This window comes from Myxine glutinosa, chromosome 4, assembly GCF_964187855.1.
Source record: "Myxine glutinosa chromosome 4, kmMyxGlut1.1, whole genome shotgun sequence".
NCBI classification, from domain to species: domain Eukaryota; kingdom Metazoa; phylum Chordata; class Myxini; order Myxiniformes; family Myxinidae; genus Myxine; species Myxine glutinosa.
In genome coordinates this window covers 30324250-30344530 of record NC_136264.1, presented here as the reverse complement: position 1 = coordinate 30344530, position 20281 = coordinate 30324250, and the positions used below count along the sequence as shown (strand labels likewise).

General features: G+C 42.9%; 1 protein-coding gene across 1 annotated transcript in view; it reads right to left on the bottom strand.

Annotated features, from left to right (window-relative positions):
* Nucleotides 1-9713: 9713 nt before the first annotated feature.
* DVL3 (dishevelled segment polarity protein 3) overlaps nucleotides 9714-20281 on the bottom strand; it is a 115425-nt gene continuing 104857 nt past the window's right edge. The window contains exons 14-15 of the mRNA XM_068112125.2: nucleotides 17612-17818; nucleotides 9714-14175 (exon numbers count right to left, since the gene is read on the bottom strand). Of these exons, the coding sequence (XP_067968226.1) occupies nucleotides 13646-14175; nucleotides 17612-17818 (737 nt within the window). The 3' untranslated portion in view covers nucleotides 9714-13645. The remainder of the gene's footprint in view (nucleotides 14176-17611; nucleotides 17819-20281) is intronic.

Below are 20281 nucleotides of genomic sequence, written 5' to 3'. Positions count from 1 at the left end.
TTGCAGGAGAAGTACATGGATAAGAGGAAGAAGTTGTTTTTTGGGTTTGTTGATCTGGAGAAGGCATTCGATAGGGTTCCACGCAAAGTATTGACATGGGCATTGAGGAGGTTGGGAGTGGAGGAGTGGTTGATCGGAGTAGTGATGGCAATGTACAAAAGAGCACGCACAGCTGTAAGGACGAAGGACGGGAACAGTGGTGAGTTTGAGGTGAAGGTGGGAGTGCATCAGGGGTCGGTACTAAGTCCACTACTATTTGTAGCTGTGATGGAGGTGCTGGCTCAGACCGTAAAGGAGGGTTTACCGTGGGAGTTGTTGTATGCAGATGATCTGGTGTTGATTGCGGAAAGTATGGATGGACTGAAGGAAAAGATGAACAAGTGGAAGGAATGTATGGAGACAAAAGGTCTGAAGGTGAATATCGGAAAGACAAAGGTGATGGCAAGTGGTAAAGCATGTGGTGAGGTGGAAAGAACTGGGAAGTGGCCGTGTGCTGTGTGCAGGAAGGGTGTCGGAGTGAACTCCATTCAATGTACAATGTGTGCTGAGTGGGTTCATCAAAAATGTAGTGGTCTGAGAGGGTCATTAACCAGTGTGGCAGCTACATTCAAATGTAAGGTGTGCACAGAGGGAGCTGCAGATGGAGGAAATGTTGAGTTGGATCTTGGAGACGGCGTGAAGCTGGAAGGTGTGAAAACATTTTGCTACCTCGGAGACATGCTGAATGGAGAAGGTGGATCAGACTCGGCAACGGTTGCTCGAGTGAGATGTGCATGGAAGAAGTTTCGGGAACTGAGTGGCGTGCTTATGAGGAGGAGAGTGTCGCTGAGGCTGAAGGGAAAGGTGTATGCTGCATGTGTGAGAAGTGTTATGATTTATGGGAGCGAGACATGGGTAATGAACGTAGGGCAGCAACGAGGGCTGGAAAGGGTGGAAATGCGAATGGTTCGATGGATGTGCGGAGTATCGTTGAGAGAGAGGAAGACAAATGATGAATTGCGAAAGATGATGGGAATATTGCCTGTGATTGATGCTGTGAAGAGGAACAGGTTGAGATGGTTTGGTCATGTATTGAGGAAGGATGAAAGTGACTGGTTGAGAAGAGTGATGGAAGTTAATGTAGAAGGAAGTAGAGGACGGGGAAGACCGAGAAAGACTTGGCTAAAGATGGTGGAAGAAGAAATGCGGGCAAGGGGGTTAACAAGGAGAGATGCAGAAAATAGGGCAAAATGGAGAAGATTGTCATGGGGACCGCAGGGCTAACCCCCGCTCTAGCAGGGAACATGGCCTTAAAATGCATGTTGTTGTTGTTGTTGTTGTGTGCATGCAAGAAACCCCTCAAACATCGCACAGCTGAAATAATTCTGCATGGAGGAGTGGGCAAAAATTTCTCCCAGTCGATGTCAGAGACTGGTAGACAGTTATAAGAAATGCCTACTTGAGGTTGTTTCTGCCAAAGGGGGCAATACCACCTATGAGAGCCAAGAGTGTACTTACTTTTTCCACATGCGAAATTTGCATTTATGTTTATTTAAATTATACATATACAATGGACTACAAAATGTAAATGTTTCATGATATTTGTTATATTATATCACCTTTATCTATCAATATTGTGGGAATGAAGATCAAATAGCTGTATGTTGAAATATGTTGAAAAAGTCAAAACTTTACATGGGGTGCACTTACTTTTTCACATGACTGTATTTCATCTGGGTGCCGTGGTGGGTGGAGTCAAGCAACAAATGTGGGTGGGGTCCGACAGCTGTCTGACCAATGGGTGCACATTTCAAAAATCTATCTCCAACAAGAACAACAACCACCACCACCACACAGAGCTTTTCTAGATCGCAGGTAAAAAGGGTGGCATCAGAGCAACCCGGATAAGTCTATACAAAGCCAGGGCTATGTGCACTTCAATTTGGTTGAAATTTACTTTTTACGAAACAATGTGTGGATTCTGAAAAACGTTGTCAGAGTAGGCGAGCTATCGTTGGCCCCTCGCCAAATTCAAAATTCCTGCTCCAACCTACAGGGAGGCCCATCCTGCATCAGCAGCACAGCCAATGATGCTACTCTCACTCTCAGCCATGTTCTGCACAACAAAGAAAGAACGACCCGGGTATTTTCAGCCACCACCTCAGCCTTTAAAGACCCCCCAATATCCTCTTTAACTATTTGCTGATGTCTCCATCCTCTGCCGTGATGCCCCTCATCCTTCAGACAGACAGGTGGTCCCTGTTTTATATTAGCACCTTTTTGGTTTTGCACCCTCTGCTCTGTCCACCCCTCACCCACCTCCTCCAGGCTTCTGCAGGGCCCACACAGTCCACCATCAACCCCCTTCTGGTGAAACTACCGACATTCAGGATCACTGCTCATCTCCACTCATTTGTTTCTCTATTTTCCCACCTGTGGAACCAACTTCCACATTCTCTGCAATCTCAATATTCCCTGAAGATCTTCAAGACACGTATTCACCACAATCTGATTGGTTATCTTGAGAGATTAGACCCTTCAGTCCACAAAGACCATTTACCTTTTTTTTTTTTTTAATTTATTTATTTATTTATTTATTTATTTATTTTTTTTTTTTTTTCTTTTCGTATACAATATCGAGGCTCGTGAAAGAGCGAACATTAATCACACAGAAAGACAAACCGACACATAAAACATATAACATAGGGAGCGGTAGACAAGATGGGGAGAGAGGGGGAAGGACACAAACACAACATTTGAGAGCAGGGACCGAGAGACATGGAGACATCGAGAGATCTGAGAGGGCGAGGGCTTTGGGTGGGGGGGGGGGGGGGGGGGCGTGGGAAGGGGGCAGTGGGAGAGGTATAAAACATATGGACACTGCCAGGACTTCCAGGAAAGAAGTTGGAATTTCAAACAAGGTGGATCTGGGGTGAATTAGCGGGGGTAGAAAAGATCAAGGTTTTGGATGGGGGAAGATAAGAGATGGTGGTGAACAGCTGTTTTAAAGACCTGGAGGGAGGAGTGGGATTGAAGGGAGTGAGGGAGTTTGTTCCAGAGGCGGGAGAAAAGAGGAATGAAAGAGTGAAGGTGAGCGGAGAGCCGAGATTTCGGCAGTTTAACCATCAGAGGGTTGCTGGCAGATCTTGTGCGACCTGTAGGAATATTTGGGGGACAGAGCACAGAGAGAGCTGGGGGTGCAAGGCCGGAGAGGAGTCGGTAGAAGACAGAAAGACCACCTACCTGCCTGCGGTGAGTGAGTGAAAGGCCCTCAGAGATAGCTTCATCGCGGGAGATTCCAATAATTCTGAAAGCTTTGGTTTCAACAGCGTGAAGCCGAGCTAGGTGTGAGGCAGGAGCACCGGCCCATAGGGGAGAACAGTATTCCATTGAGCTGCGGATGAAAGCCTTGTATGTGGTGAGGAGCTCAGGTGTGCCGAGGAAGGACTTCGCACGACGGAGGATGCCCAGTCGGCGACTGGCTTTGGAGGCCAGCTTGGAAATGTGGTTTTCCCAAGAAAGATCATGGCAGATAGTGAGACCCAAAATCTTGAGCGACAGAACTTCTTGGAGAGGATTGTTGAGAAAGTAGATGGGAGGGTTGTCCAGTCGATCTTTTCGGAGAGACATAGTAAGAGTGTGAGATTTGTCAGGATTGAAAGACATGTTCCACTTGTTTGACCAGTCTGTGATTTTGTCCAGGTCTTCAGAGAGTGAGGAGGCAGCAGACTGCCGATCTGAGGGAAGAGGAATGGAGCGGCAGAGAGTGGAGTCATCAGCAAAGAGATAGAGAGGATTTTCGAGAGAGTCAGAGAGATCATTGATGAAGACCAGAAAAAGCACGGGGCCCAGAACACTGCCTTGGGGAACTCCAGCCTGAACAGGAAGAGGAGATGAGAGAAACCCATTCAGGGCCACACGTTGACGACGACTAGAGAGGAAGTCCGCCAGCCATGCGTGGAGATTTCCATGGATACCAAAGGAGGAGAGTTTGGTGAGCAGAGCGGGGTGCCAGACCGTGTCGAAGGCACGTGATATGTCGAGGGAGACAGCTCTAATTTCCTGTTTGGCATTGAGGACCTCCATCCATTGTTGAGACAGCAGAAGCAGCATGTCCAGAGTAGAGTGACCTGGTCTGAAACCAAATTGATGATCAGAGATCAAGCCATTGGAGAAGAGGAAATATTTCATATCAGAAGCAATGATGGATTCCCTTTTGACCTTTAGATCTGAAATCTAAAGATCTGAAATCTTTAGATCTCAACAATCCTCTCCCTGATTTAATACCCTTTTGACACTTTAGATCGCAACATGCTTTAGATGTTTCATACCCCTTAAACTCCCAGAACCACCACACGTTTACACCCCTTAAGTCCCTTTCAACCTTAACACCATTTAGACCCCAAACGTCCTTCAGACAGATTAGATAGCTTGGACCCTTGACCATTTGGAGCTTTAGACCACTTGGACCTTCATACAACCTTTTTACATTATTGAGACATTAGACCCTTGCGACCCCTGATACACCAATGACTATTACGACCTGTGCTATCTCCTCGGACCACTTCTGTGTCACCAGCCACCTGAGTATTGCTGTTCCTCGTCTTCAGCCCACCTTCATCACTGCCCGCAACATTCGTGCCATCGACCGTTCCGCCTTTAAAGAGGACCTTCACACCCGTCTCTCTGGCCGTTCCTATGTCACTGCAGAAGACCTCGACTGTTGCCTCCGCACAGCATTGGACTGTCATGCTCCAGCGACACGGCGTGCCGTTCCCAGACGTAGGAGTACTCCGTGGTTCAGCGCAGTCAGCGACGAAGTCAGGGCTGCCAAAAAGGAACGACGACATGCCGAGAGACAGTGGCTGAAGACTGGCCTCACAGTCCATAAACAGTTGTATAACATAGCTAAAAGACTCGTCATAAAAATAATTCTGAAAGCAAAAACGTCATATATTTCTGATCGGATTACTAGGAGCTCCTCCTGCAAGCAACTGTTCAGCATTACCAACCGCCTGTTTGCCACCAAAAATAAATCCGTTCTTCCCACTGTATTTCCTCAAAACGAACCACCCCAACGCTTCCTGCATTTCTTTCACAATAAAATTCAGTCAATAAGAAACAATCTTGACAAGCAGTCACTCCTTTCCTTCGATGATGCTGAACACTGCTTTCACGGACGACCTCTTAGTTCGTTTACTCCTGTTACTGAGGAAATTGTCAAATGTACAATCCTCAAGTCAAACACAAAAACATGTGATCTCGACCCCCTTCCCACCGATTTGTTCATTGAGTGTTTGGACACCCTCCTCCCATTTATTACTGCAGTTATCAATGATTCTCTGACTACGGGTTCATTTCCGCTTCTCTTTAAACAAGCTCTTGTTAAACCACTTCTTAAAAAGCCCACCCTTAATAATAATAATAATAATGCATTTATTTTATATAGCGCTTTTCAGGGAGCCCAAAGACGCTTTGACAGAGTGCAAAACATAATGCATAGCAAAACATAAAAACAATTGCAAAAAACAAGAATCAATAGGGAAATATTCAAAGCAAAAAGGAGGGAGAAGGAGAAGAGATAGTCAGGGGTTAAATGCTGTGGGTTAAATGTTGAATGCAGTGTTGAACAGGTGGGTCTTGAGTGATGTTTTGAATGTGGTGAGTGAGGAGGAGTCTCTGATGGTGTGAGGTAGTGAGTTCCAGAGGGTGGGAGCAGCGATGGAGAAGGCCCTGTCCCCCCAGGATCTGAATTTGATCCGGATGGGGGGGGGGGGGGGGGGGTCAGGAGGTTGGTACCAGCAGAGCGGAGGTTGCGGTTGGGAGTGTGTCTGGAGAGGAGGTCAGCCAGGTAGGATGGGGCCAGGTTATGGAGGGCTTTGTAGGTCAAGAGGAGGATTTTGTACTGGATTCTCTGGGGGATGGGGAGCCAGTGAAGCTTATAAAGGACGGGGGTGATGTGGTCACGGGTCCGGGAATGGGTGAGTAGACGGGCAGCGGAGTTCTGAATGTATTGGAGTTTATTGGTGATTGTTGAGGGTGAACCATAAAGGAGGCTATTGCAGTAGTCCAGACGGGAAGTGATGAAGGCGTGGATGAGGGTTTCTGCAGCCACGGAGGAGAGGGATGAGCGGAGACGGGCGATGTTTTTCAGGTGAAAGAAGGCTGTCTTTGTGATCTGTTTAGTGTATTTGTCGAAGGAGAGGGTTTGGTCAAAGATGATGCCAAGATTCCGGATGTGAGGGGAGGTGGATACTGGGATACCGTCGATGTTGAGGGCAAAGTTATTGGTGGATTTTATGAGCGTTTTTGGGCCAATGATGATTATTTCAGATTTATCATAGTTAAGTTTGAGGAAGTTAATTTGAAGCCAGGATTTTATTTCAGTGATGCAGTTTGTCAGGATAGAGTGGGTGGCGGTGGAGATGGACTTGGTGGAGATGAAAAGCTGGATGTCATCGGCGAAGCAGTGGAATTGGAGACCATGACGGCGGATTTGACTCTTGACCCTAACGACATGAAAAATTACCGTCCTATCTCCAACCTGTCTTTCCTGTCAAAGATCACAGAAAGAATTGTGCTCTCACAGATGAATGACCATCTAGTTTCAAATAATCTTTTCAATTCTCGCCAGTCAGCATATAGACCAGGCCATAGCACCGAGACCGCTCTCCTAAGAATAACCAATGATCTTCTGACCTCTCTTGACTGTGGTAAGGTTTCCGTTCTTGCTCTTTTGGACTTGTCTGCCGCCTTTGACACGATTGACCATAGTGTCTTAATTCGTCGTCTTGAAATCACATTTGGTACAACTGGTACTCCACTTTCTTGGCTGATGTCCTATCTTACTGATAGAGTACAAACAGTTGTTGTCAATGGCCAGAAATCAGCCCCTTCTCCGCTTTCCTTTGGCGTTCCCCAGAGCTCAGTCCTGGGACCTATCCTCTTTCTTTTGTACACTCAGCCTCTATTTGATCTTGTTGCCAGAAATTCAGTTGATCACCACGCCTTTGCGGATGACAATCAGCTGTACAAAGGAAGCACGATTCAACAAATCGTGCCCACTGTTGAAGTGTTAGAAGGCTGTATTGCCGACATGAAGGCGTGGATGACTCAAAACAAACTTCAGCTGAACGATGCTAAAACAGAGTCTATGATTGTAAGATCGCACAGATGTCCTGCACAATGTTCACTTCCTACCACTATTCATGTTGGTGAAACCGATGTAAACTTTGTTTCGTCGGCCAAGAACCTTGGTGTGGTTTTCGACTGTAACATGACATTTTCCAAGCAAGTACTTCAAACTTGCAAATCAGCATACTTTCAGCTGCGAAAGATCGCATCCATTCGCCACTTTCTTACTCCTCAAGCTGCTCTAACTCTGGTCTGTGCCCTTGTCCTCTCAAGGCTAGACTATTGTAATTCTTTGTATGCTGGCTGCCCTCAGTTTCTCTTGGATAAGTTACAAAAGGTTCAAAACTCTGCCGCTCGTCTTGTCTGTAAGGCGAAGAAGTCTGACCATGTTACTCCACCTCTTGAATCTTTACACTGGCTGCCTGTCTCTGCTCGTGTGCAATACAAAATTTGCACACTATGTTATAAATCATTGTGTGGAACGGGACCTCACTATCTCTCCGATTTGCTCACTCTCTATGAACCTCAGCGACGGCTTCGTTCAAGCGACGACTCTATGACCTTAGAGCTGCCGCGCACCAGCACCAAGTCGTTTGGCGAGAAATCCTTTTCCTTTGCTGCACCTCTGCTCTGGAATGACTTGCCTTCCTCTGTTCGACATGTTGACTCTCTTCCTGCCTTTAAAACCTCCCTCAAAACCTATCTGTTTCACAAGTCTTTCAAAGTCTAAGTCCTGTTTTCCCTTTGGTTTGAGGTGGGACAGAGATCGAGAGTATGTCTGTGTACATGTGTGGGGGAGGGAGGGGAGGAGGAGGGGGAGTACACATCTGTGGGTTTTGAATGGGGAGGGAGAGGAATAGGGCAAGAGTGAAGGTGTGTCTGTGTATGTTTGTGTGTGTGTGCGTTCGCATGATAATGTAAAGCGCCATGAGGGTAGTTTACTCTGCTTGATGGGGCTATATAAGACTTTATTATTATTATTATTATTATTATTAGAACACACCCTTTAATTTAGACCATCTCAAACTTTTAAGCGCACACCAAACATCTATAGTCTTATTGCAAAATACAGACTATACTTTTTTCAGCAAGTAATACATAAACTTGAGCCACCCAGAGGGTACGTCCTCTGACATCTAATATACACAAGTCTAATATATAAAGAATAAAGTTTGTGGTGTTGAGAATGCTTTTGGTTGAAGGCATAGAGGAAAATTTAGCTGTAAGGGAAAGAAGAGGTTGGATGAACTAAGCATTTAGGAGTGAGGAGGTTTTGGGAAACAAGCCTTGCAAAAGAGGAAAGGAAGATATTTTGATGGAGAAGAATGAACGGGTTGTTCCTGAGGGAGTAAAAAGCAGAGTAAGACATTTTAAAACACATTTTGGAAGTGTTTATTTTTTAAATAGGGAAGAGGTTGGAAGAAAAACGTTTCAGTGAAGATTCAGTTTGGGGATATTGCAAAGAAGAAGGAAATATTGTGCTATTTCAAGCTTTTGAAATATCGTGCGATGTATCATTTTTGGCTCCATCTCTAAATAGTGAAAATCACTTTTTAAAAATTCTCTTATCTGGATCTGTATCTTTACCAAAATCGAATTAATTCGCCCTTGTCTCACACACTCAACCTGTCCACCAAATTTCGTCCGAATCTGTCTTTAACCTTTTGAGATATCTTGCTCACAGACACAAACTCACTGTTCACAAACAGGAGTGAATAAATAACCTCAACCCACCTTCGTGAATTCATAACCAACGTCCACCTTCGGTGGTGACTGCAGCAAGATTCTTGTTATTCTTCTCTATTCCAAAGAATATCCATCTTGTTTCAAGAAATTGTCCTGCTTAGAGAACTTATTCTTGTTTTTGAGGAAACCTTTCTGCAGCAAATTTTCTCACTTTATGCAAACTAGAATCGCACTCGAGTGCGCATACCTCGGCTGAACAGTTTGTGTGTTGTATCCCACTAATCGGCTCGTTTTTGCCACCTACCCAACACATCCACCACCTAGTTTTGTCAAAATCCGTCCACAACCTTTTGAGATATCCTGCTATGTATCGCTTCCGTCCCAATCTTTCAGTAGTGAAGAATCACTGAAAAAATTCTTGTATCTGGATCCAGATCCGGACTTTCACCAAAATCTAAGCAATTCGTCCTCGTCACAAACCCAATCTGTCCACCAAATTTCGTTCGTTCATAACTTTTTAAGATATCCTGCTCACAGGCAGACAGACAGACAGACAGGAGTAAAAACATAACGTCTGTCTACCTTAGGTGACAGAGGTTAACTTTTTAAGATATCCTGCTCACAGGCAGACAGACAGACAAACAGACAGGAGTAAAAACATAACGTTTGTCTACGTTCGGTGACAGAGGTAAAAAGTGCGGAGTGATGTTTAGAGGTTTATTTATATAAAGAATTGTGGAGAAAGTTCAAATTGCCATTATTTTATTATTGTGTGAGGAAGTTGAAAAGGAGGGGGTTCAAGAGACCATCACACCACAAGTGTAGTCCCAAAGGAGAGGCGAAGTAAAGGAGACTCCGGATAACAATAAAGCATTTAAATCCATGAAAGGAGAATAAAATTGAGGAAAGACCACTCAAAGGCTTCGAGCAAAACTTTTGCTCAACGTGATTTATTCACACTCGAGCCGCAAAACAAATCGTATAATTACATATTAAATAGCTAAAAAGGGGAAGATACACGATGAAGTGGGCATTAAAAATTATGCAATAAAGGAGATCGGTGTTGCAGAGGCCACCGGTTGAGATACACACCTTTATCGTGTGGGTGCGTTATGGCTAATACATAGCTAACGCTTAAAAAATACTGCTCAAAAGTGAAAAGAGACTGTGCCCCGTGGTCAACTTAACCATTTTATCAGCTACTTCCACAACTGTTAGCTCACCACTCATTGCTTGGCGAAATAAGAGGCCACATGTGTTTCAAGAGGATATGGACTTGGTAGACATGACGAACCCTGTTCACATAATGATGTGCGACCCTTTTTCAAAAAACAAATAAAGAGGACAAAGCTCTGCATTGTTTTAATAAAAATAAAAGATCCTTTTGCTTCTGTGAAAAAGGAATGCAATATTCACTCTTAAAGAAATGTCCAAACGTAGTTTAGATTGAGTAGCTGTACATCATTAACTTGGATGTAATAGTGTTAGGGAATAGAAGTTTGCAAACAAGACTACCTTCGGATTGCCATCAAAATCCCAAACACAGTCGTAACGAGAAGTGAGGATGCGCAATTGTTAGGAATAGCAAATCTTTTACCATTCGCAGTCTTGATTCTTGAGATTGTGCTCCCCATATGGTAACCTTTCCCTAAACATACTCAAGGAGGCAAAGTCATGTGGATAGCAGTTTGGCTTAAAAAATAAAAACACAGCACTCCTTATGAACAATCAACCATTCCTATTACAGTATATCCGTGCCATATAATTTACTTTGATTCTCACAGGTGAAGAAAACTATGCAAAAGAAAAATCGGAACTTGGGTCACAAGGAGCAAAAAGAAAGCAAGGGATGAGGTGGGGTAGCTGGGAAAAGAAAATGGCATGTCGTGGTGGGGACAGGAGGTAAGGAGTCAGGGGAGTCAAACATCTGCCATGTTTAGAACATAAAATGGAGACAGACAGTCCCTTAACACTCACAGAAATACTGTACGATGATCAAATATTACTTGTTGAATAGTAACCTACTAGAGGTCTGTAAACAAACTAAGGTTGTCTTCCAGTAAACTAATGCGTGATATTGGGAAGTCAAAGCACCACATAGTACAGGATGAAGTTCAGCACTTCGTACTGGCTGTGTCTTTCATCCCTAATCTGGTTCACCACACTCCCAAAGGGAATATTCATGCCGTAAATCAGTCAGAGAGAACATGTTGTTTACTGCAATTTGTCCAAAGAAGCTGGAACTACACTTCGCTTCTCAACTTACCCTTAATAATAGAGCATGATGCACCCCCTATGTATCAAGCTCTTTCAAAGCAGTTGGTCCATGCAAGAACAGAGGGAAACCAACAAATGTATCACTTTCCCTTCACTTCTGAACCACGATGAAGGATTCAAAGCTTAATTTTCTTATTTGGGGAAGGAGTGCTTATGGAATGCTCATTGTATTGGACATGTGAAACTAACCCTGAGCTCTTGGCATTACTATTTACAAATAAAAATGTCCGTGAAAACAATACTTCACATCAATCGGATTATTAAAAGATATAAACAGGAGGCGGTATAGGAACTGCAGCATGCATGTCTGACTTGTCTGTGCTGATGCTGCCACGAATCATTAAATAAAAACAAGAAATAAAGAGCAGCAAAATAAGTTGTACGGAAATATAAATACGAGTCGAAGAACCGCCATAGGAGAGAGGACAAAAAGAGAAATATGGAATGTGCAGCACAAGTAGCCAGTGTTCGTTAAGAGGACAGGAGACTTTTTAGGTGTTTGACTGGATAAAATAAAAAGCAGAAAGCAAAATTCATCGGTCTTTCCAAAACGTTTTTTTGCACCAAAAGCAGTTTCACTGATGACTTTGACTAGGGGTAGAAAAAGAAAAGAAAAGTCCTTCATGAATATGAAATCACAATCGTCAAACCAATTTGAAACATCAGCAGGAAGCAAATATATCAGAAGGCTTGAGATGAAAAGAAACAAATGACAAATAAAACAAAAGGCATGAAAATGAGGGAATTTAATCAAACTGCTTGTGTATGCACGAATTGAGACAAAAAAACAAAAATAACTAAGACGTACACATGTTCAACTCAAAAATCCTGGAGGATAAATAAATCAGTAATGACAACAAAATTTCCTGGGCTGTCGGAAAGGCGTAGGTTGATCAAGCGTTTGTTTATTATTTATTTTCTCGAGGAGTGGGGGGAATGCCGAGGTGGGAAATTAAACAATTAAAATTAAATGCCTCGCACAACAGAATGTGCCGTTTGTTATCAATACCATTGGAAATGTACATCAGGCTTAACTACAGTCCTGTTAAGTAGGGTAGGGCAATCGGACCGTTGCCCTTCAAAGCAGGGCATGTGTCGGTATTAACAGTGTAGTGTTAAAAAATAATTTTTTTGTTTTGTTTTTTAAACGAACAAAACATAATTCTTCATTTTCTCTGAGAACGAACACTTGTGTGAACGTGCAGGTTTTTGCAAGTCCACGCTTGCAGTTATTAAAGTTGCATGCTGGCCATTTCCCTCAATCCACAAACATTATGTAGACCTTGGCACAGCTTAATTAACCGTTAAGTAGATGAAGCACCCGATGCCCGCTTTTAGAGCCTGGCAGTGTTTGAATGAGTGGCAAAAGGGCTGTTCTTGTAATCCAATCACTGTTGGCTCTGGTCTGCATTCCTGGGCACCATGCGTTGAAAAAGAGGGAAAATAAAACCAGTCCAACCATTTGGACCTGTTGAAGAACAACAAAATACACACACACACACACACACACACACACACACACACACACACACACACACACACACACACACACACACACACACACACACACACACACACACACACACACACACACACACACACACACACACACACACACACACTACTTACTGCCATTATATGTGGAAATGGTTGAGGGTGCAGGGAGGGCATAGAGAATGCACTATAGATACAAATTTCATGTGGTGGCCATTTTGTTCGAATACTTTTTGATTCAAGCTGCCAGGAACATAAAAATGGGTTTTAAAGGAAATTTCAGTTCCATAACAGCATATCGTATATGCATAACAGCATAACAGTAACAGTATATATCGACAGTGACAAAACAGATCGAAAAAGATGGGACAAAAAAAAAACAGAACTTGATGTGTGTGCGCGCGATGAGTGTGGAAGGGGAAATTCACGATTCTTGGCTGCTTCTTACAAATTCAGTGTTTTCGTTTTTCCCGCAAAGAGCCATGAAAACGTTTTAGGGAAACAAGGAGGTGCAATCAGTGCTGTAGGAAAAGTTTTCAGAGTGTATAAGCTCAGAGATCACCAACAAAAAGAGGATCAATCAAATTCTTCTTCTGCCTCGATAATCGAGGATCAGAAGTAACAGAGCAAACACATTGAAAAATCCTCTCACAATGCCTCGTTCATCAATGTCAGCCACAACTTTAACTTCACAAGCTTAAATCAGCATTCAATGCCTTGCTGTACAAGTAAATTTTAACCTTTTTTCCGGAAAAAGGACAATTTTTATGTTTACCTCAAGCCTGGTTTGCACAAAACTATTCCGAACCTCAAATTTGCCTCACCCTTTCCACTGTTCAACGTATTGCTCTGAGAACCCTGCCTAACAAGTTTGCTTTAGCACATGGGATTATATGCATTTTGCCCTTGTAGAAAACTTCACTATAAAAAAACCGTGTCGAATAAACCTCAGCATCACTCAATGTTTTTATAATTTGACTAAACCACTTCACATTCCTTTCCTTCCGCTCAATTTTTCTCCCCTTCAAAATCCATTCTGATGATATTTATCACCAGAAGTGTTCACAGGAAGTATTCACATAATATCCAGGTTGAAATCCTCCTGGTTTCCCATTGCCATGCGGAATGACTGACGACTGCCCATGAGTTCGGGTGGTACGGAGACAAGGTCCCTGACCGGAGGGCCACCAGGTGGGGCCATAACCACTGAGCCTCCCGCAGCACCGACCAGCGGCAGGCCCGGCAGTGTCGGAGAAGGACCAGCCAGATATAACATCCCGTGTGGAGGTGGAGGCAATGATGGCGGCTGCCCAATTGTGTATGGCAGGCCGGGAGCTCCGGCAAACGAATAATGACTCCTGACTACACTCGGTGCAGTTGAGTGATGACTACGATGACTTCGTTCGCTCGGAGCACGACGCACACTTCCCCCGCCACCAGCAACCCCCAACCGTGACCCAGGGTCTGTTTCACTTTCACTGCCGCCAGATTTTGACTCGCCACCACCCCCACCACTGCTGCCACCTGCTGGGGTCTTGCCATCCTTATCCTTGGTTGATCCTCGCCGCTCAGAGCCACTACGGTTTGAACCGCTACTTCTACTTCCTGGAAAAAAGCATAAGGAATAAAATGAGCAAGTCAGGGATTGTTTGCAAATATCTCTCACAACCAAAGAATATGCAACCAGGCGCTCAAAATCAGGGCACTCAAAATCGGTATCACAGCTTTGGTCACAATAAACTAGACTTGGAGATTAAGCTGCTTTTCAGCAGCAACAATGAAAAACTTGCTTTGGCATCTTTGCCTGATCTGACATCCCTCATATGTCACAATAAATATGAGGGATATCAGAAGGAAAACACATTTCAAGAAACCTGATTTTAACCAGAACCAGTCTGAAAAAGAAACCATGAAACTGACCAATTATGAAAGATATACATCGATGGCTCTTATAAGGATATGGAGGGAGGGGGTAAAATATGGGATTAAACTTGAGAAAAAGGAGGGATGATGGGAAAGGGGAAAAAATTGGTGGGAAGTGATGGAGAACAGAGAAAAAAATTGAAAGGTTGGGAGTAGATATAAATAAGGGCAGGGGAGAATGGAGCAGTCATATGACATGTAGTGGAAAGGAGATATACATTACACTATTAGGTATACAGCACGAGAAAAATAGAATAAAAATTGAAAAAATAAAAATATTAAAGAAAAGTGCAAAAATTTCTAAAAACATGTTTTTACTTTGTCAATATGGAATATTTTGTGTACATCTGTGACAATCTTTTTTTAAATTTAATCCATTTTAAATTCAGGCTGTAATATTATTTATTTGTAATTTATCTATCTTTCTTCTATCTATCTTTTTATATAAAAGAAAGTTTTTGTTTGTTTGTTTGCACGCGCTAATCTCCTGAACAGTGAAAGATATGAGGAAACCTCTGAAACAAAAAATGTTGGGACGGGCCCCAGGAAGGTTATAGGCTAGGTGGCGAGGCCTGTCGTGGCCGCCTCGGCCGGGCTGGGCCAATTTTGCAATAAATCTTCTTCTTCTTTAAAAATTCTCTTGAAGTACAACTTATGCACTTAATAGGAATACCTGACTGATTGCAACACATGCTTTCAAAATTCTCTCTCGCGGGTGGAGTACTGTGGAGTTTCTACTATTTCTCACAGTTTTATTTATATATATATATATATACATATATATATATATATATATATATATATATATATATATATATATATATATATATATATATATATATATACACACGTGTATATAAAAAATATATAGATACACAGTCTATCTATATAATAATACCGTAAGGACTCGACTTTGTTATCCCTTTTACGCTGCACCCAGTGACCCGATGCCCACGGCACTAATGCATTTACGGTCTACGAACCGCGCTCTTTGTTTATCACGTACAGCCAGACTCGAAAAATCTGAATTAGTCGACTTTGGGGCCCAAAAGCATCCGATTAACGGCCGATACGACGCCATCTTTCGACGCCATCGTATTGGCGTCTGCTGGGCGAAGGCGATGCGAGCCGTCCACTGATTGGACAGTCGAGTGGTGTCATTAAATAATGGGCCGTGCTTACTGATATTGATCTAAAACTTGCAAATGGGCATGTATTGCAAAGCAATTTTCCTTCTTATATTGTCCAAGTGTAAAATACACACCCACACACACACATAAATCAGCTGATCGTCAAATCTGCATTCCCTACAACCAGTGATTACAGGTTTAAAAAATGATTTTTTGACGTATTGACTCAACGATGTAAATAGGAAAGCATTAATTTAATTATTTCCTTCTTATTCTGTAAAAGCGGCCTCGACGGTATAGTGTGCGATTGCCCAAAGCAGGTTCTTATTTTGACAATCGTTAGTCGTACAATAAATACTTACGGAATATGAAATGAAAAAAAATGTTTCTTTCTTGAATATTTTAAAGCATTTTGTTTTTCATTCCACATGGTGTGTTTCTTCCCTCCCTCTGTGGACAACCAAGTGCTGGCTTCCGGTAGTAGTATAATCCTCTGTAGCAGTGTAGGGTTTTATGAGCCAATGATTATGGTGCGGCGCATGTCGAGTCACAGCAGGATTTTATGAAACGCCATTTGAAGTTGTGAAAAAGGTCAGAGTACCTGCTAACATGTCAAGCTACAGCAGGGCAGCGCAGGTCAGTTATAGTTAATCAACGGATCAATGAGAATGTCCTTTACTGTACGTACTGTACTTTACCACATCGGTTAGAAACGCTGCCGCAGGAGAACTCCGATGGTCTTTACTTTAGCTTCTGTTTTGGATTCGGTTCCCGCCTCCTGATACCTCGCAGGTGTGACGTCGCATCAGAGGACGTTAAGCCAGCTGTCTCATCTGATTGGACAGTCGAAGGCGACAGCAAGCCGTCCACTTAGTGGACAATCCAGAGCATGCATTTGTGCCGGTGTCGGCGATCGTTCATATATGCACTCTTCATTCTCATCTTTCTTCCTAACTCTTACTCGGACAAGCAAATCCCCTACGCCATCCATAATGGTACACTCTATCCATACACCACATCCTCCCTTCCGTGGATGTTCCACGGGTTTCGGCTAGTCTATATAATAATAGCGTAAGGACTCAACTTTGTTATCCCTGTTACGCCGCACCCAGTGACCCGATGCCCACGGCACTAATGGATTTACGATCTACGAACCGCGCTCTTTGTTTATCACGTACAGGCATACTCGAAAAATCTGAATTAGCTGACGTTGGGGCCCAAAAGCATCCGATTAACTGCCGATACGACGCCATCTTACGACGCCATCGTATTGGCGTCTGCTGGGCGAAGGCGAAGCAAGCCGTCCACTGATTGGACAGTCGAAGGCGACAGCAAGCCGTCCACTTAGTGGACAATCCCAGAGTGGTGCTATGCCGATTCCTATTACGAATCCATTCATTTTTCAAAAGTATATCGCAGCGTTGTCATTTAAGTAGATTGCAATAAATACGTTGTTCATATACGCACTCTTCATTCTCATCTTTCTTCCTAACTCTTACTCGGACAAGCAAATCCCCTATGCCATCCATAATGGTACACTCTATCCATACACCTACACCACATCCTCCCTTCCGTGGATGTTCCACGGGTTTCGGCTAGTATTAATTATTTGTGAAAAATGCAACAATCAAGTGGTGACATGCATTGAAGGGAATTGTGCATTTCATGCCTGCATTACCAAATATTTGCTGTTTTAACCCAAACATCTGTATGAATAGTGGAAAGGGGGAGAATGGGGGTGCATGGAATAAATGGAATTTACAGAGGGATTCCTCCTACCATGAGTGGGAAAACAAATGATCAGTAGAAAGCTTGTTTTAACAAAAATCCATTTCTATGCTCCATTATTCGAGATCCTTCCTATCTATAACACATCATAATGTCAACTCAAACAGTGTTGTGCTAATGGCAACTTATTGCCATGGTAGGACTGCTGCTCTTCACAAATCAAACATCTATTAGCGGAAGAAGCTGAATGCAACTCTCACCCTCACTGTGTTGGCTACCAGCACTGCCGTTGCCGAGGTCTGTGTAGGCAGGAGGAACGGCACCATAAGGATGTGGTGGGTACGGGTATGTAAAGGTGGGTGGCAGGGGCCATGGTGTGGTGGCTGGGTGTGGCAAAGGGGCTAACGTGTCCTGATCAGAAGCACCGCTTGAACCGTCCTGATCTTGGATTGTTAAGGTTGCCATGTCTGGAAATGGAGAGGTACAAGGGGAAAGAAAAACAAAGCGACAATAAAAAGAGGTAAGGAGCAAAAGGATCAGAAGGAAAGAGGAGAGACATTGGAAGATGGAGGGAGAAGGCCACATAATTCTGCAAACAATGACTGGAATACATAAAATCTGGAATGCTATTGTGAAGCTCACTCATCGGTCATCCTACAATATAAAACCAGAAAGAGCAATCAGAGATTGTAGACCCTTCTCCTCCTGCCTTTGGTATGCAGTGGATGTGATTTCAGTGTTTTTTTAAAGGATTTCGTGTTAAAACAAATATGGCGGCCGAACCACATGACCGATGATGTCATCATTATTCCCCCCCCACGCCCAATTTTTTTTTTATCTCTAGATGATGCTCAATAAATTTCATTTTGATTGGATGAAGTTTTGTACTTGTCGAATTATGACGTCATAATTGGGGCATCTATGTCATCATCATTAACATATGTTATTCCACATGAAGAGTTATTTACAATAAGGCATGTCTCAATTTTTTCTCTGCAGCGCTTTTGGAGATAGAGGTGCAAAGTTTTTCGATTTTTCCAAGATGGCATCCACACCACATGACCTATAGCATCATAATTATCATAAAAAAATTATACAGGTGGAGTTGCACCTGTGGTGAAAATGTCCTGTCAATCGGACCAATGGTTGCAGAGAAAATCTTATTTATTCTGTGTGGACAAACAAACAAACAGACAGACAGACAGACAAATGAAAAAAAATCACTCATAGAGCGACACTTGGCAAAATAAAACAAAGTAGAATGGCACTCAGTAGAGCATCCTTTTGACCTCACAAATAATTGGTGGTTGAATTCAGTGACCTGATATGCAAAATCGTCTTCAAATTTTAAGTTAATCGGATGAAAATTGACAATTTTAGAAATTTGGCCGATGTTGACCTTTTGGCCTATGTTGACCTTTTGGTCAATGTTGATCTCAAAAATAGTTGGTGGTTGAATTATGTTCGCCGATATGAAAATCCCATTCCAATTTCAAGTCAATTGGATGAAAATTGAGGATTTTAGAAATTTGAAAAAAGTGGTTGACCTTTGGCCTATGTTGACCTTCTGACCTCAAAAATATATACGATTTTGTCAGACCACGAACTCTACCATTTGGTGAAGTTTCGTGAAAATCGGTTTAAAATTGTGACCTGTAGGCAAGTATAAGTGAGCGGACAGACAAACAAACATACAAACCAGAGTGATCAACTTTCTTGTCCAAAAATTTTTTTTTTGCCAACGAACAGACTCAAATGCAATACCCTCTCCTCAGGCGAGGGTAATAAGGCAATTCAATGCATGTATGTATGTATGTATGTATGTATGTATGTATGTACATCTAAAAATCATAGAAAATAAAAAACAAGACTGGCCCGATCTCCACAAAATTTAGCATGTGTCTTCGTAAAACCTGAGAGTTGTGCACAAGGGGAAAAAAATCCCCTCCACCTGCAAGGAGAAGGTGGGGGGGGGGGGGGTGGGGGGGGTGGGAGGTGAGGGAAACTTAAAATGTTTGTGCAATCTTCACCAAATTTTGAAAGTTTGCACACATGGTGGTAGTACAAAGGGTACAAACCCCCCTTCCCCTACGAAGGGGGGGGGGGGGGGATATTTGCCAATGTTCCCGAAGGGAGCCGGTATTTCCAGTCTTTGTTGCTTTGTATGCAGCCTGTGGCTGCTGGTTGCATCATTTGCTGGAAGCGCGGCTGTGCAGTGCCCGTTACCAGTAATCTGGTTCTCATTTTGCCGACCTCAGAAGAATGACAGGCTGAGTCAACCCACGTGGTGTTATTTCAACGGCATGGCGGACTCAAACTCAAGACCTTAAGATCTCAAGCCAGCCGCCTAAACCATTAAGCCAACAACAGGCTTTCTAATCATTTAAATGTCATATTAAAGTTCAAAGCAATAAATATGGCCCAAACGTTTCTCCGAGGACACATATTGCTGACTGCTATACACTGTCTGGACAAGACATTCACATCATTAAATCATCCACATGCAAAATTTATGACAAATTTGCTAAATCTGTTCAGAAGAGGACATAAGTTAGGAGACAATGATGGTTCACGAGCGAGCGGTATTCAATGACAAAGGACGGACTACTTTGAAATGGCCGTCCTTTGTGACCTTTAAAAGTCAAAACAGACATTGAAAATATATAAATAGGAATGTATTATCTGTTATGAGACTAGTTAGCTACACAATACCAAAAAATCGGTTTGATTCCGACAACTTTGAAAATTTGACCTTTGTGACCCTCAAATGTCAAAGGTCGAAGATTCTGAAATTTGTTGGAAAACGTCTATTTCATGATGTATGTGATAATATAAGATCGTGTACGACATTTCACCCTATCAGGAAACGAACAATGTAATAAAACCATCAAAAATCGACTTTTCTAAATTTTGTGACCTTGTGACCTTGA